The sequence below is a fragment of the Centropristis striata genome, chromosome 21, assembly GCF_030273125.1.
Source record: "Centropristis striata isolate RG_2023a ecotype Rhode Island chromosome 21, C.striata_1.0, whole genome shotgun sequence".
Taxonomy (NCBI): domain Eukaryota; kingdom Metazoa; phylum Chordata; class Actinopteri; order Perciformes; family Serranidae; genus Centropristis; species Centropristis striata.
The window spans coordinates 1766373-1785386 of NC_081537.1; the positions used below are offsets into that span (position 1 = coordinate 1766373).

Genomic DNA, 19014 nt, shown 5'->3' on the forward strand with positions numbered 1-19014 from the left:
GAGGCAGAAAAATGCACTGGCATGTACTTTCACATTAGAATATGTAAAATATCCAGCTGCAGCACCAACAGTCAGAGCTGATTCTTTCTAAATGAGCCCTTAATATGCATTAACGTCACTCATCTGCCTCCTGCTGAACGTATGCTGACACCAGGTAATGTATAATATATATAATGTGTGTGTATGGTGCTGGTGGACCAGTGGGCAGTGATGGGGGCCACAGTGAGAGTGGGCGGTCTGAACAGGATTAATGGGCTTAATGGAAGTGCTGTGGTCATGCAGACTTAAGGATTTAAGAAAGGTCGGAGCAGCAGGAGGGGCAGAGGTGGACAGGAATGAAGAGAATATTTACTGAAGAACTGGACTCGAGTATTTTCACAACTAAACTGCTGTCTGAAAGGAGCATCAGGGCCACTGAGGCAGATAAATACACTGGCATGTACTCCATCCATCCATTAACCCATTGATGGCGGGGAAGCATTAACGCATTTCTACCATTAAAACCGGTCATGTTCATTTTATTTCAGTGTTTTTTTATTTAAGTCCCCCCTTTAGTTTTTTTCCAATGTGTCTCTGAATTTTACTCATTTCTATAGATTCTGAAAAGTGAAGCCAACGCAGGAAGTGCCCTAAACGTGCATTATTTCTAATAGCCAGCAGGGGGCGACTCCTCCAGCTGTAAAGTCTATGAGAAAATGAGCCTACTTCTGACTTCATTTATTACCTCAGTAAACATTTTCCCAATGAGTTTACGGTCTCACTCATTAGTGTCAAGTCTTACAGTCAATACAGCGTGATGTCCATTGTGTAAATTATGGTCTCATTTAGAGTAACAAAAATGATAAAGCAGGGTATGCTTTAGGGTGAGGGTACCTTATGACTGTCCAAATCATCAAACAAATAAAGGAACGACTGTGTGCTTTTGCATCATTTCCTGAGTCCTGCATGCTCTATCCAAGCGCCACCCCTCGCCAAAACCAAAGAGTATTTCCCAGTGATGGGACAACGAAGCTTCATGAAGCATTTTCTTTATTTACGGAGCCCAAGAGATGGCGCTCTTTGTTCGAAAAAGGGTTGAAAACACACTCAATCTCCATTGATGAAGCATTTTTTTTAAGGCCAAGACCTCCATCTAGTGGGGTCAAAAAATAAAGGAAATGCTTCATGAAGCTTCGTTGTCCCAACACTTTTATTTCCTGTAGGGGGGACATGGGAGTATGAGTATATGTGTAACTATGTTTGTCTTATTTTGAAGGTTTAACTTTAAAAGAGTTGTTAGAACCACCAGATTACATTGGAAGATCACATATTTTAACATTTGAGACTTATTAGAGCCACCAAATAATAATTTCCATTGGAAAAAAACACCATTTTAACAAAATATGATAGTTAATATTTGTGTCTTCTTTGTCAGGTTTTGAATTGGTGACAACATATAAACACCTTCTAATAAACAACATGGGTCAGAAATCACCTTGTGCATTAGAAGAGTAGTGATAGTTATGTGTTATTTGAGGAGAACCTGCAATACTGAATGATGAAATTAATTTATTGCAAAGATAAAGAACATAAAAACTCTTTTTTTTTGGTAATTTTGTGTCTTTTTTTAAATCATTTTGTGCACTTTTTTAGTAATTTTGTGTCTTTTTTTGGTCATTTTGTGTCTTTTTTGTGTCACTTTGTGTCTTCTTTGTCAGGTTTTAAATTGGTGACAACATATAAACACCTTCTAATGACCAACATGGGTCAAAAATCACCTTGTGCATTAGAATCATAGTGATAAAAAAAGGGTTAAGATATGGAAAACTCCTGTTGTGTGTTACTTGCATGAACTCTGGACAATAAGTCTGGTTCCAATGAGACAACAACTTCAGAAAAACTGCAGTAAACAGCCAATAGGTCAGCCAATAGAGTAGGAATTATTGGAAAGTCCCCAAATTCCTGGATGTTCTTGTTTCATTCATGCACTCATCTAATCCAAAAAAACCTCTCCACCTTGCATTGTGAAATAGTGGACTTCTACCCGCCAGGATTAAAGGGGCTTATTAATAATCAGAGCAGATCAAAACAAAGCTTAGAGGGGAGTAAAGCACATTGTTGTCCACACACACGGCTCTGGATCAATTAAAGACTAGACAAATGTTGCTTTTGCTGATATGAAAGATGTTGCTAGAACCAACAACCTGCATATAAAATATTGTCTGATATTTATTGGGATTCTTCATGCCAGTGCTTACAAATGGAAACTTTAAAAAAGGCAATATGTTAATTAAGAGCTGGAATATTTCATCTGGCAAACCAAATTCCGACCCAATTACCCCCCAAAAAAAGCCTGTTGTTGTTTGTCTAATACTCACAAGATCTGTTGTTAAATCCAAGATTCTGGGCTTTACAAGAACACATGCTAAGCACCTAAAAACACCTTTCAAAACACAGCTCACAGAATTAAATTTGGAAATTATGGCTTGCCTGGTACATCATAGTGGGGTAAAGTTCACATTACTGGATCTTTAACCCACACTGCAAAAAAGCCAACTTGTATTTTTTGGCCTTAAACAGTGATTTAAGTTGGTAAAACTTGGAAATATAAATTATTGACATTTAGGGCAATAATGTAAGTTAGCACAACAAAGGAAGCCAGTTGTCTGCTCAAAAACAAGTTGGTGAGTTGTTGTTACTTATATCTTTAAGTTGGGGTTCACAACAAGGGACAGTAGTTCTGATAACTCTTATTTTTTGTTTTGAAATTCGGTCATTAGCGAAAGCTAGCGGCTAACTGATGCTAGCGGCTAACTGACGCTAGCGGCTTGGTCGGTCTGAAGATCATCTTTTTGTATTTTTTGGTTTCTGTCATATTTTTGTCTGCTGTGTTATTTATTCATTTGTATTGTTCCTGTTTTTAATATCTGTCTCCTATGGACCTTGGATCCAAATTTGGTCTTGAATAAAAATTTGATTGATTGATTAAATGATGCTAGCGGCGCTGCTTGTTACAGCTACAAGAGTAGCCATTAGCATATCAATGCTAACTCAAAATTGTGGTCGCAACATTAGCTGACATTTCATAGCGGCGTTACAATCGTGCTTACAAACTTAGCAGAAGTAAGGATTACAAGTTATTACAATGTAAAATTATAAGCTAGTACAATTTACAGTTGAGTTGACAAAAATCTGAATTCAGAGTTGAGCAAACTCAAAAACAAAACTTAAAATATTTAGTTTAATTGTCTAAGTTTGTTGCCTTGAAATTTTGAGTTCACCGTACTTTTCTTTTTTTTGCAGTGTGGCCTATCAAACAACAGCGCTAACATCTGGGTTTATTAGCCCGGCTGCTTCCCATACGACTCCATGGGCTCAGCAGAGAGTGAGCGGCCATATGGAGGAAGGTGTTTTATGTGTGCGTCTCTGCGGGGACCGGGCTGTATTATAGGAGCCTGAAAGCAAACACAAGCAGCTCTAATCCCCAGAAAGCTGCAGGGGAGGGAGTACAAGGTGCTGCAGGCAGATTTGTCCTCCTGAAAGCTGCATGATTGACACCCTTATTGTTGTGCACTTGTGGGTCTTTAATTTCTCTAAACACTGTCTACATGCACACAAACAAACCGGGGACGCACACTTCCACTGCAGCAAACACAATCCCTTATTGCTATTTACATTTTAAGCACCCACTTGTCTACAGAGTGACTTGACTGTGACAAGTTTTGTTGCTAAATTGATCAACATTTTTGTTCATCTGCAGTCTGACATGAACAAATCTAATCCTACACTGTGCTGGCAGAAACATAGAGGCTTGGTTGTTTAATATAAACACATTGTCACCATGTGTCTACACTGTAAAACATGTCTGTAGATTTTAAGGTGAAAAACTGCTAAACCATGACAGTAAAAGACGTAAAATGATAAATGGGTTAATTCAGTTTCAGGAACAATGAAACACTGTAAATATCAAAGCCAAAACAGTATTTTTTTTACAGTTTAAAAAATACATTACTGTAAAATACGTGGCAATATACTGTAATATATATATATATAAGCCATCATTGTAATTTTTGCATTTATTTTTTGTAAAAATACTTTTTCTCACTGTTAAATGTACTAAACACCATATCTCAACGTCAGCAGCTGATCATAAACAAACCAGCATGGCTAATTATGCACAGCGTCTCCACTGATCATAAACATCATGAACATGAATTAACCGGCATCACTAACTGTGCACAGAGTGTCTGGTGCTTGTTGTAAACAAACAGAGATCGCTAAGTGAACACCTCCTGCAGCAGCAGCACATACACACTGTACTGCTACAGAGCTAACTGTTAGCCTGTTAGCACATACACACTGTACTGCTACAGAGCTAACTGTTAGCCTGTTAGCACATACACACTGTACTGCTACAGAGCTAGCTGTTAGCCTGTTAGCACATACACACTGTACTGCTACAGAGCTAACTGTTAGCCTGTTAGCACATACACACTGTACTGCTACAGAGCTAACTGTTAGCCTGTTAGCACATACACACTGTACTGCTACAGAGCTAACTGTTAGCCTGGTAACACATACACACTGTACTGCTACAGAGCTAACTGTTAGCCTGTTAGCAATTTGCAGACTGGACGCTAAGGAGTTAACATCCCCTCCGGCTTTGTGACTGCAGCTGGGAGAGACTGCTGCAGGAGGACTGTGCCGCTTCGACGAGTAAGAACGAGTCTCCAAAAGTCTTCAGTAACACCAGAAAAAGTCCCTGGATTTGTCTCCAGTCGCTTTTTTGAAAAATAGTCTCTAAGGGGGTCTGAAAAGTCGCTAAATATAGCAACAAAGTAGCTAAGTTGGCAACACTGCTTCGCCGGCTTTTACAAATGGCGCGTGTTGTTGTGGTGTCGAGTACTACGTCACATCCTGCTTAGCCTTCTATCCAATCAGCAACCAGGATTTTTTTAGGGGAGAAAAACAGCCCTGCTCTTCTACAGGGACGAAAAAAGTCCGGTCAAAAGACCGCTAGGACGGCTCATATTCAAATTAGGGGCATTTCGGCGAGTGAGACCGCCTCATTCTGGGTATTGGGCGGTAGTGGAAACACTTATTAACCCACATAAAGGCCGACATGGTGTGAGGATTTGTTGACAGCTTCTCATTACAGCTTGGTGACAATAAGCTAACAGAGAGCTGACAAGTGGTGCTCTGTTCAGTTTAAATTTGATGAACTGGGAATCCCACAAGAACCGAGAATAAACCCATTAAAAACCTAAAACATGTCACAATCCGTCTCTTCCTGTATGGTGTCTCTCAGCTTTGTCTTACAGAAACGTCTGTGTGTTTGTGTGTGGATGTTGGGCTGCCAGCTTCATCCTGCAGTGGCTCAGATCAGAGCCTGTACTTCACATTATTATCAGCATCATTAAGTCACCGTTTGGCTGAATCCCAACACCAAGGACAATGCGACACCTCAAGGACATTTTATAGCCTAACACGTTATTAAAGCCACATTAACTTCCCTTCATTTGCTCAATCAAAAAAAAAGACATGCAGCTTACTGTCGACAAGACGGCTTGTTGGAAAGTGTCGATGAATGTGACACTCAGGACAGAAACATGAAATATGGGCAGAAGTAAAGCAGCAGGCAGGTGGTGTTGGTTGGAGTAATGAATGGGGGTCAAAGTGCTGGTACTCTACTGCAGTGGTTCTCAACCTGGGGGTCCCGACCCCGATTGGGGTCGCGAGATGATTTCTGGGGGTCGCCAAATCATTTTGGGAGTCAACTCTGTCTCCACTGTGTTAAAGTGTTCATGTGGTTTAGTCTTTTTGGTCATTTAATGTCTTTTTTTGGTCATCTTGGGGGTTTTTTTTGTAATTTTGTGTCTTTTTTTTGTCATTTTGTGTCTTTTTTTGGCCATTTTGTGTTTGTTTTTTAGTCATTTTGTGTCTTTTTTTGGTCATTTTGTGTCTTTTTTTTGTCATTTTGTGTTTGTTTTTTGTCATTTTGTGTCTTTTTTGGTCATTTTGTGTATTTTTTTGTCATTTTGTGTCTTTTTTTGGTCATTTTGTGTCTTTTTTGTGTCATTTTGTGTCTTTTTTTGGTCATTTTGTGTCTTTTTTGGTCATTTTGTTTCCTTTTTTGGTCATTTTTGTTTCTTTTTTGGGTGATCTGAACTGTGCGTGTGAGATTGTGTTCAGTGAGCGGGGGTCGCGGACAACATGGATGTTAAATTGGGGGTCGCGACTCAAAAAGGTTGAGAACTACTGCTCTACTGGGCCTGGGTGCTCTGTTGGCAGTGAGGGTTTGATTCAACCACAAACTGTCTGAAGGCTGTTAACCCTTTGATGCACAACATGGGTCTAAAGTGACCCGATATGTATGAGATTTTATGTTCTATATCTTTGCAATAAATTATTTTCATCATTCAGTATTCCAGGTTTCCCTCAATTAGTTTGTTTTTGATCATCATACATCCTAATTTTATGTTTTCCTTTATTCATTTTTGAATAAAATCCCTTTTTGTGTCACTACTCTTCTAATGCACAACATGGGTCAAAAATTACCCATATCCATTTTTTAGCTAAGTAGCTTGCTAAGCTAACTACTTCGCTAACTTCTTGGCTAAGTATTTAGCTAAGTTGCTTGCTAAGCTAACTACTTCGCTAACTTCTTGGCTAAGTATTTAGCTAAGTTGCTTGCTAAGCTAACTACTTCGCTAACTTCTTGGCTAAGTATTTAGCTAAGTAGCTTGCTAAGCTAACTACTTGGCTAACTTCTTGGCTAAGTAGTTAGCTTAGCAAGCTACTTAACCAAGTAGTTAGCATAATAATAATAATAATAATACAAAAACTTTTTTTCTTCATAAAGTATGAGTGGGAATATTTATCTGTTATTATCAAAAACAAGATATTTAAAGAATACTTGGAATATTCAATCATAAAATAAGTTGATATAAAAAGATAGAGCACAGAAACACACAGCAGCATTAAATAACATGAAGGGAATGAATGAGGGTCATTTTAGACCAATGTTGTGCATTAGAAGGGGTCAATATGTTGAGCATCAAAGGGTTAATGAGCCAGCAATACATCATTCTCTGTCTTGCCTTCCTCTCTCTTTATTATGTGTCTCTTGTTCCTCCTTTCATTTCTCCTCATCCTCCCACACCTCCTGAGGTGACTCTAGGACAAGGATGTTCTAAAGGGTAGAAACCGTGAGGGAATAATAAACTGGTCCAGTAGAGATGTCCTGATGACGTGCAGACAGGCGAAGGATAGCTTCGTCTCCCATCTGACAGTGGTCACTTGGGTTTTGGTAATTAGATAGAAAGTTGACCCCGAATAGAAATTAAAATAAAACACAGGTTGGGTTTGAAAAAAAGTGAAATACGAGCAGGAGAGTGTGCCTAAATGTCAGTCAGTGCATTTACATGTACACTTTAATCGAGCTAAAAATCGATATTGGCGTCTAATCAGACTTCTGTCCTTGTTCCAGTTTACATGCAACTGAGAAAATCTAATAACTGACAGGAACATGTCCTCCTCCTCAACACTGGGTGGTGATATGCGATATGTTTCTGCTGGTTATTATGGCGCCTTTCTGTTGACCTCAGTTCGACTGGCTAATGCGACCGGCTAATGTGACCGGCTAATGTGACCGGCTAATGTGCAACCAGCTAATTTGACCAGCTAATTTGCCACCGGCTAATGTGACCAACTAATGTGACCATCTAATGTGACCGTCTAATGTGACTGGCTAATGTGACTGGCTAATGTGCAACCGGCTAATGTGACCGTCTAATGTGACCGTCTAATGTGACTGGCTAATGTGCAACCGGCTAATGTGACCGGCTAATGTGACCGGCTAATGTGCGACCAGCTAATGTGACTGGCTAATGTGCAACTGGCTAATATGACCGGCTAATGTGCGACCGACTAATGTGTGACCGACTAATGTTACCGTCTAATGTGACTGGCTAATGTGTGACCAGCTAATGTGACCGGCTGATGTACGACCGACTAATGTGACCGGCTGATGTACGACCGACTAATGCGACTGGCTAATGTGCGAAAATCCTATTCCAATCGCATTATCTGGGCGTCCTAATCGGAGTTGGAGAACTCCGACATCAGTCAGACTAACACGTTTACATGCACTTCAGTTGTCCAGTTATAGTCAGATTGAGGCAATAATTTGTTTTTTTCAAGTGTCATGTAAACATAATGACTTACTAGTTGTCTTAAGTGCCCCTCTGTTTGCCTCAAGTTCTCATATGATAAAAGGAATGCCCCTCTAGACAGCCCAACAGCCACACTACCACCAACTGCCAACACTTCATTCAAGTGACCCAATGACTGGCCAAAGAGGCCCTCTGGGTGGCCCTACTGTCCCTGTCGGTGGCTCTAGTAACCCTTTGGTTACTAGAAAATCGTAGAAAATCTTTACAGAAAAACACTTGACGACCAGGTAGATTTGAATTACAGCCTTGTGCGGGATTTAAAGTTCAATGTCCTGTAATTTTTTTGCTATGTTCCACTTTTGATATAAGAGCACACTTGGGAGGTCAGATTCCTATTCTAATGTTATCGTATCAACCAGAGCATCCGCTTTGGATATGCTAAGCTGACTTGTCTAATGAGTTTTTCTCTTTCCCATAAAAACTGAAACCCTACCTGTTGCCAGGTCATGCATTCATTTCTTACACTACATATACATTTTCAACAGATTTCCATTACAAGTTCAATGCCAAACTTTAACCCATTGAAGCCTGGAAAGCAGATACGTAGTTTTGTAGTATTTGTATAAGCTCTCAAATACTTTTTGAATTTCATTTCTATCTGCTACAGAGGCTGAAAAATCTATTATTTAGATGAAGCGTTGACACTTCTGTTGAATTTCCAGAAAAACTTCAGGTTTTAGGGGCTGATTTTAAAATCGCCCAGAGGTTTTACAGGCAGTTTTAGGCGTCAATGAGTTAACCAATTGGGTCATGCCAAAGAAGTAGGAAACGGGACTCTACATCACGCCTTAACTTTACATGAATGCCCAACTGACTGGCTCAACAACAACCACTGGTTGGTCTAAAATTACCTCGTTAGCTAGCACAAATCGTTAGCCTGGACCAGAAAAAGATGCATCACAGTGTTTGTCCAAACGTCAACACCCACACTCAACTTGTCTTAAGATAAAACCTGAACATGCAGATGAAAATAACTTCTCTGTTAAAACATCTCAATCATCTTGCACTATAACAATACATTGCCCTCCCCTCAGTGTTATATAACTCAATTAACTCCAGTAAAATATCCCCCGGGTTTGATTCTGTTCACAGACTTGTCATCAACTGATGATTCAAAACGCTATAATCAATCTTTTAAAGGTTGGACACCAGCAGAAACCACCCCCCTGTAGGATAATGTGCGTGGGAGTGGGACAACTATTACATTGTGAGATGACAAGGCGGGGGTAAAAAAAAAAAAAAGAGCAATTTGAAAGACTGCTCTCTCTGCAGTTTCCATCTACGCAGAGTGAACGCTGGCTGAATTCAGATTGGGGTTGAAGCTCGAGGGAATTTCAGCCGGTGCTGGCTCAGAAAAACCAGGGTCACGGCGAGGTCGCTGGTTTTTCTTCAAACTGAGCAACGTGAGATTTTAAATGAGACACAGTTGGAGGGTAAAAAAACAACAGAATACAGTGGGCGAATTATTTCTCTAAGAGAAGCCAGGTAATATAACAGTCTATCGTCTCAAGGTGTTGTGGAGGATGTCCTTGTTTATGAGTCTTATTATTGCTTTCATCTTCAGTTTTCTTTACCTCTGCTTCCAGGAGCAACCACTCATATTTCTGCTGCTGCAGAATCTCACAGTTCAGATCAGACAAAGTCAGTTGATACGATGGATTTTGGACAAATAATGAAGAAGACAACAACAAAAACATCTCTCTGTCTGTGCATTTATATATATATTTTATATTTCATTGTTACTTTTAATCTAAGTGCTTTGCTATCAGTCTAAAGGTCCATTCTGACCTCCTGAGTGTGTAACAGTCAGCTTCAAGCCAGAGACTCCTTGGAAAGTAACAACTTGATACTTTGGGGTTTGTCAGAAAAGACACAAAATGACACAAAAAAGAATCAAATTGACCACAAAATGACACAAAATGATCAAAAAGACACAAAATGACCAAAAAGTTGCATACAATTAAGCAAAAAATGACTCAAATTGACAAAAAATGACCACAAAAAGACACAATTTGACAAAAAAAAACACACAAAATGACCCAAAAAAGACACAAAATGACCAAAAAAAGACACAAAATGACAAAAAAAGACACAAAATGATCAAAACAAGGAAACAAAATGACCACAAAAAGACACAAAATGACCAAAAAAGACACAAAACCACCAAAAAAAGACACAAAATGACCAAAAAAGACACAAAACCACCAAAAAAAGACACAAAATGACCAAAAAAGACACAAAATGACAAAAAAGACTAAACACATGAACACATGAACACACAGTGGAGACAGAGCTGACTGAAGGTTGAGAATAGCTGATTTAAACCACTTTTCTCCCAGACGAAGTGTAATTATTGGAGAGACAAATGAGCAGAAAATTACACAGTAGAATCCACTAAGAATATTGAACCACAGGAAAGGGAAATGTTGTGTTTTTGACCCTCCAGAATGAAATCCTGCCCTGCTGTTACCTAATTGAGTCTGTGATATCACTGCCTGTATCTGATGAAGTGCAGATATGCCTTGAAGGCCGTCACACTCTTCAATGAATTAATTAACCAAAGGGTAATTATTTCCTGGACCTCAAATTTGGCCATGTGAATGAACCTTAAATTGTTTTAATGAGATGGATGTTATGCTAAAGCGTGTTCAGCCTCTGGCAATGGGAAAATATGAGAATAATGAGAATGAGATGGGGAGGGGAATGAAGGGAACATTTAATAAGAGCCAAAAATAGAGTAGAAAATATGTGGAAACGCCATGTTAATTCACTCAAGCCAAGCAGAAATGATCCAGTAGGAAATCAACTGGAGCTGGTCAGTCAAGCATGTTTGAGCTGTGTTATACAAGTATTTATTATTATTATTATTATAATTAGTATTAATATTATTATTATTATTTTGTTGTTGTTGTTGTTGTTGTTTTTATTATTAATTATATTTATTTTAGTTTCAAATTTTTGGCATTTAATTTTAAAAAATCTAGGAATTTATCAGCATTTATTTTGATTAAAAAGGGGTTCAGATTAGTAACAGAAAATATGTTAAATGATGTTTTATTGTTATTATTACTATTATTATTTTGTTGTTGTTGTTGTTGTTTTCATTATTAATTATATTTATTTTTGTCTCAAATTTTTAGCATTTCATTTTAAAAAATCTAGGAGTTTTATCAGCATTTATTTTGATTAAAAAAGAGGTTCAAATTAGTAACAGAAAATATGTTAAATGATGATATACGAGTTTAAGTATTTATTATTATTCTTCTTGTTTTTTTATTATATTTATTTTAGTTAAAAAAATTTAGCATTTAATTTATTTAAATTAGGAATTGATCAGTATTTATTTTAATTAAAAAAAAATGATGATATACAAGTTTAAATATTTATTATTATTATTATTATTATTATTATTGTTTTTTTATTATATTTATTTTAGTGTAAAATTTTTAGCATTTAATTTAAAAAAAAATAGGAATTTATCAGTAATTATTTTAAATCAAATAAAAATTATGATATACGAGTTAAATATTTATATTATCATTATTATTATCATTATTAACGTTCAAATAAACTATGAAAATACAGTGAAAGGCTCAAAGTTATGAGACCAAACCGCTAAACCTCCTTTTTTATATCTATATAACGTTATATATAACTCTATTGACACATTGCCTTGGATACGCATTGTTCTGCTTCTCGCCTTGTTAGTGACCTGTCAATCAAAGGTAGCCCCGCCCCAAATCATACGATTCTTTATCTTCTATTTTCTTCTAAATGGGGCCATTATTTACACTATTAACATCAGATTGTCTTGAAGAAGATTTTTTACTAGTGATTGAGACCAAAGTGTTGTCCTGAAAAACATTTCTGAGGGAATAAATCAAGTGACAAGTTTTCACATTTTGTATTGAAATGAATAGACAAAAATGCTTCTGCAGCCAAACTTAGCGCCCCCTGCTGGAATTTTTGGTAGAATGCAGCTTAAGGCACTTCCTGGTTTGCCTCCCTGCTCAGACCAGGAGGTTGCCGCCTGGTTTAACACTCCAAAATGTCATTTCTGCCTCCTGTCCTGGTTAGGTAAAGGTTTAAAATGAAATTATAATATTCATCCCCATCTATAACCTCCTATTGTCATGTCTATCTCAAACTGCATCGTCACACACGTTTTTCTTCTGAGGAGGTAGAGATTAAAAGCAACAGCTGGAGACAAATGTCTCTGTGTAAACTGCAGAAAATGCAGCTCACATCTATAAAAACTGATATGAAATCAGTTACATCGACAGATTATATAAAAGCAAAGACAAAATGTATTTTTTTCCTTTAAGTTTGTGATCTGAGAGAGTAACACCTCTGCTAAAAAATCTGCATCTGAATGGCAGAATAGCCCTTATATGGTCAGAGAGGGGAACCGGAACTGCAGGAGCTTCCTTTTCTGTTTTTTTTTTCCCTTCACAACCATGTCCATATTTAGGCTATACGGAAGGAAGACGACGGCGTTTTCAGCCCGTTCTGACATCACTGACGAACCATTTTTGGGCTGCGGATCGAGCATCGTACCCTCCGTCTCTCCTCCTTCAGTCAAGGCGTTTCGTTTCATCTATTTTTAGAAATGTGTGCAGAGCCGGCGTGCTCTCCCAGGGCTGCCTGAGCTCCCACATCAATGCGGGGGCGTCTGCAGACACACAGCAGAACGAACGCCGTAGTGAAGAGGAGAGGAAGAGGAGGAGGAGGAGGAGGAGGAGGACACTCACACTGCAGAGGAGCTCGTCATGCAGCAGAGCGGCTCAGTGTAAATTAAGAATTACTGAATGAAACACAGCGAGGCATCATTTCCTCTTCCTGTGAGCGATCAGCTGTCCTAAGTGATAAACAGCATCGTCTGCATAAACAAGTGTCCCCATCAGGACATGTGACTCACTTTATTTTGGGCCACAAAAGTGGATAATAGCCATGTAATTTATTTTGGTCCTAATTACTTTGAGCACTGCCTGCTCTGGCCTGTGTGTGTGTGTGTGTGTGTGTGTGTGTGTGTGTGTGTGTGTGTGTGTGTGTGTGTGTGTGTGTGTGTGTGTTCCACTGCCTCTGCTTCCAAAGTGACACACCGAATTACTAATAAGTGTTCCAGTGAAAATGACCCTAGAAGCTTTTGCAGAGTGCAGCAATAAACACCTGCGTGTAATAACTCATATCCAGATGACAGATAACGGGAGTTAAAACATTAAATTTGGGGTATCAAGTGTTAGGTCAGAATAGGAATTTAACTGTGAACTTGTTGTGAAATATGCATTTAGGTTGTCCTTTCAACGAAAGTTTGAAGTTTGTAGGGCCGCAACTAACGATTATTTTCATTATGGATTAATCTGTTGATTATTTAAACGATTAATCGATTAGTTGTTTTGGTCAGTAAAATGTATAAAAATATCAATGAGTGTTTTCCAATCTCTTGTTTTGTCCACAAACCAAAGAGATATTCAGTTTATTGTCATAAAGGAACAAAGAAACCAGAAATATTCACATTGAAGAAGCTGAAATCAGAGAATTTGGACTTATTGTCTTTAAAAATACATCTCCAACCAATTATTGGATTATCAAAATAGTTGACAAATAATTAATAATCGATTATTGTTCGAATAATTGTTGCAGCTCTAGGAGTTTGGAACCATTGAGCTTTTATCTATGACCAACTATCCACATTTCAAACAACACTTCCTCGTCTTAACAATATAACTGGAACTCAAACTTAAGTAAAACAAGGGTAAACCAGCAAAAATTCGACTGGTCGATGGCAGGAAATGTAATATATAAATAATAATAATATATCAAATCCAACCAATACCAAACCCTAAACCACGTGGATCCACCGGAAGAAGCAGGTTGATTTACCGGTTTGTAAATGTCACTCAGGAGCAGATGCTTCTCATTCCTCCACAGCTTTGTTGAGCTGCAGGGAAACTACACTGTAATATCCTGAGCCAGTCACATCTACTTTAGTCCAGACTAGAGTATAGTACGGCTGATCTGCAGGTCGCTTAGCTAATATTCTCTTGTCCGACAAATTCTCTTTGATCCATCAGTCGCTGATTACTGTTACTTTCATACGGCCTCGTGTCCGTCAAAGGAATGTTTATTCAGCAGAAAATGCCATGAATTCATCTCTAAACTTGTGTTAGCAGGGAGGCAAACCAGGAAGTGCCTTAAGCTGCATTCTACCATAAATTCCAGCAGGGGGCGCTAAGTTTGGCTGCAGAAGCATTTTGTTCCATTCATTTCGATACAAAATGAGAAAACTTGTCACTTGATTTATTCCCTCAGAAATGTTTTTCAGGACAACACTATGGTCTCAATCACTAGTAAAAAATCTTCTTCAAGACAATCTGATGTTAATAGTGTAAATAATGGCCCCATTTAGAAGAAAATAGAAGATAAAGAATCATATGATTTGGGGGCGGGGCTACCTTTGATTGACAGGTCACTGACAAGGCGAGCCGTCATCAGGAGAGAAGCAGAACAATGCGTATCCACGGCAACGCGTCAATAAAGTAATATATAACGTTATATAGGTATAAAAAAGGAGGTTTAGCAGTTTGTCATTTTTGGTAATTTTATACATTTTTTTGTTTTTTTGATAATTTAGTGTCTCTTTTTGTAAATTTCACATCTTTTTTTGGTCATTTTGTGTCTTTTTCTTGGTCATTTAATGTCCTTTTTGATAATTTTACATTACCGTTTAGCGGTTTGGTCTCATAACCTTGAGCCTTTCACTGTATTTTCACTTAATGATTTTGTTCATCAAATGTCTTTTTCAGCGTTTGGTTGGACTAAAAGCATTTCAGTGATGTCACCCATTAAGTGTGCATATTTTCAGCAATGCTAATAAATAAGTTAATGTATCAAGCAGTCCAGTGCTTCTTCACCCTTCAGTACATCATGTTTTTCACTTTCTCCATCAAGCTCAATTTCTCAAACCCAACTCTCTCTCTCTTCTTCTTTTTTTTTTCGCCCCGTCACAAGCTCTTCCACATCCTCTGTTGATGTGCTAACATCATTAGCTGCTGTTCATCTTAATAACATTGTTTCAGCGAGTGAATTCTGGCAGAAAGTCTCTGCCACCTCAGAGAGAACAGGCCGCTTAAAGTCCTGCCCTGTTAAGACATTTTCCCCTCAACAAAACTCAATTAAATGCACAATTACAAGTTGGCTGATTTTTACAAATCTGCCTTCAGTCCTCGTTCTCGTTCTGTGGTCTTAGCTTCTGTCAAAGTTAGAGACACGTGCAGGCTGCAGAAGTGAATGGCTCAGTCCTGTTATCTGCTAATTAATAATAAGCTAGCAGGCTTAACAATTTCTTACTTTTCTGTCTGCCACAACAATGGCGCTCAGTGTTTCCACTCACCTTTTTTTAAAGCAAATGGGCAAAGAAATCCTGACTTTTGGAAAAACCAGAAACCACCACGTCTCTTAATAATAAAGTAACAGGCCACAGGAGGGACAGGATTACTTTATATGAGCTCAAGGAATCTGCCTACAGAGGGAAATGGTTGTGAAATTATATATTATCAGCCTTCTATGCAGTCTAGGCGTCCCCCAGGGTTCAGTACTCGGTCCTCTCCTCTTCATCCTCTACTTGCTCCCCCTTTGGTAATCTCATGCGTAACCATGGTTTCTGGTTCCACTTCTACGCTGATGACGTCCAGCTCTACATCTCCACTAAAATACCCACTAATGCCACTCTCACCAACTGCCTTACTGATATAAAAATCCTGGATGCAAACAAACTTTCTGAAACTTAACTGCAACAAATCAAACGTGTTGTCCTGCATGAAAACCACAGAAAACTGCATTTTAACTGTTTTAACTGTAAAGCGTATTTGTGTACCCTGAAAAGCGCTCTATAAATAAAATGTATTATTATTATTATTATTATTATCTTTAATTATCCAGTGTTTTCTCGATATATGCTGGTAAAATTTTCTCATTCTATTACTATCCCTGCTATGCTGAAAGGATGCATGCATGTGCATTTGTAGAGACTGTAAAAAATGTCACGCTGCAAAAAAAAAAGGCTTCAGAAGCGAGCATGAGATATGACAGAGCTCTACACAATCACATGACCCTCCCCATAAACAATTACTCCATCTGTTGGAGATATTGTCCTCCATAAAGTCATCTGTTGTTGTTTGTGTATGACTTATTAGTCCCACAGACTGACATTCCCTGAAGTTTCACTTAAAGAATCCTCCTGAAACGCTCTTTACAAATTTGCCAGGTAATTAGCATTTTCTACAGGTAATTCAGTGAAGCTATGGAATCAGCTGAAGCATCCACAAAGCAATAAGTGCTTTCAGAGCAATTCCCCCTTCAGTCTGCTCAGAGCCCTGCTGATTTGTGGAGACGGCATTAATCCATTCTGCTCAGCCTAGTCTGTCATTTCACCGGAGGCGGAGGGAGGTTTTGCTGCTGAGTCATGGTTAGGCTGCTAGGAGAAAAAAAAAATCTAAATAGGAACACAAAGCAGGCAACTGCAACATGCATGCAGACAAAAAGACTACAAGAGTACAGTGGTGTCAGACAGAGAGCATGAAATGCACAACAGCAAAGCAACCAAGCTGATGGAAATGTGGATGTACAGATGCATGATGGGATATTCTGGTGAGAAGTTTGCACACTAAGGCAAACTTTTACATCTTTAGGTCTTTTTGAAATTATAGTCATCCTGATGCTGAAAAATCTTGCACACTTTTTTCTAATACGGAAGGATTTATGATGGACTTTTTGGACTCTGGAACAACGTCCACCTAGCCTAGCTAACGCTAACAGACTAGATCACAAACTAGATCTAGTCTGGAGACCACCTATTCATTTTTCCGTAGAGGAGGTTTACGATCGTCCAGAGCCGTTTATTGGGCGCTACGAATGTCTATCATAAGCGTCTGTACGCAGCTCTTAGCCAATCGCTAAACCCCATTAGCTTAGCTGCTAACGGGGCTAGTCGGTAGATTAGGCTTTTGCCAAATCATGTTTCTCAGCAAGGCTAAAACCTCCTTTTTGGTGGAGATATGGGAGTGTAAAGCCAAATGTTCTTCTTCTTTTGAAATAAACTTTGTCTCTAAACTATATAGAACACTGTCTACAGCTAGATCCAAAGAGAGCTTGGCGTCTGCGGCAGCCATGTTGGATCCGTAAGAAAACTACAAGCTTCCGTCTGTCCAATAGTACGTGTCATCGTCTCGCCGTCCCTCCCCGTTCTGTGATTGGATACCAAAAGCAGAGCTAAGAATCGGACATGGACACCATGCCGCCTTGCAGTTCGAAACATAATCGAGCATGCAAGGCATCATGGGTAAACCCAGGCTAACGTCCAGCATTTCCAGACAAAAATTAGATCTTGCTTTACAGCATGAAGGACTTTATTTATACTCTGTGGTGGATTTTAATAATTGAATGTTTAAGATGAGTCCTCTGTCAGCTTGTACTTCAATGAAGCTGCAGACGAACCTCTGAGTCTTAAACATTCCTGATCACTGCACAAAAGATGGAGTTAGAGCTGAATAATGGGATAGTATTGAGCTTTTCACTATTCAGAATTCAAGTGGGCACACAAGCTCAGCTGAGTTGTTACTCAGAGAGACACGGGGAGGAAAAAATGAATTGATGAGGCTCCAGAAAAAGCGCGAGGGAGCACCCAAAAAGGTCTCCCCATGAATAATGAATGCAGCTTTTATATCCTCCTCACTCGCCGCGGATCCTCTCCTTCCCTGCTTCCTTCCACTCCTCTGCTGCTTCAGTCCACGGCTGCTATCTTAAGTCGCATCAGGGTGAAAGAACCAAGTGGATGCAGGGATCCAGAGACTCGTCACGCTCCCCGCCATGTGACTAGGGGCTACCACTATGACACGACTTTTGCACAGAGTGCGACAATGACATACAGGCCTGTCTTACTTCATACAGATGCTCCTATTCTTGTATCTGCTAGAAATCTCTCCTCTGCAAAAATGATCACTACAGATAAGTCTATAATGAGCAGAACCAGGGCTGATCCAGCTGAAACCAGACAACACGCTGAGCCAGCTGCCAGAATCGCTCCAGTCAAACAGGAAGATTTTTCATCAGCACTGTAAATACATTGAGTGCTTATTATGAATGTGGAGCAAACTGGCCTGGCAATGTGTGCTCTTGTGAATATGAAATCCCAGACGAATTTGTGAATTTAAGATTTGCTCACAGCTTTGCAACATCAAACAAACTGGAGAGCATTTATCTTTCTGTCTCTGCATGTGAGGGAAACAAGAGATTATCCCAATGGGCATGCAGAATTAATTATTCTCAAATTAAGAATGTGTTTCATTAGATTAACTGGGGGGTGATAATGCATCAAATAGGCTCCAAAGTGCAGTAAAAGTTAAGACTAATGCTCCATTTTTGGGAATAACATTAGGCACCAACTAACCAGAGGAAAAAAAAGTGTGTTTGTCCAGTTTCAGGTTGGTCATCAGCTGCTTCTGCTCAACAGCACGAGCCATCCCATTCACCATCTGCTTGTGCAGCCCCCCTCCACCCCACCAGGGGTGCTACAGCCACTACGAGGACTCACCAAGATCCTTAGAGCCTTGACTTTCGCTGGCCATCTCGCCCATCCGCACCAGAGCGTCGAAGTAGCCCTTTGCAGCATATGTGACACCTGGAAACATGGAAGCATTGGGCATCAGATCAAGGGTGCAGAGTTGAAATTATCTTCTTCAGCTCTGCAACCCTCCCCTACAGCCCACCCCCCAAAGAGAGGCAAGGTTGGGCATGGGAAAAA

At 39.2% G+C, this 19014-nt stretch overlaps 1 protein-coding gene across 3 annotated transcripts in view; it reads right to left on the reverse strand.

Annotated features, from left to right (window-relative positions):
• The window catches only part of baiap2b (BAR/IMD domain containing adaptor protein 2b), a 122709-nt gene that overhangs the window by 55681 nt on the left and 48014 nt on the right, over positions 1-19014 (reverse strand). For 2 of the 3 annotated variants that reach the window (XM_059324074.1, XM_059324073.1), the window contains exon 3: positions 18805-18891. The exons of the other annotated variant lie outside the window; for it this stretch is intronic. In XM_059324074.1, the coding sequence (XP_059180057.1) occupies positions 18805-18891 (87 nt within the window). The remainder of the gene's footprint in view (positions 1-18804; positions 18892-19014) is intronic. 3 annotated transcript variants of the gene reach the window in all.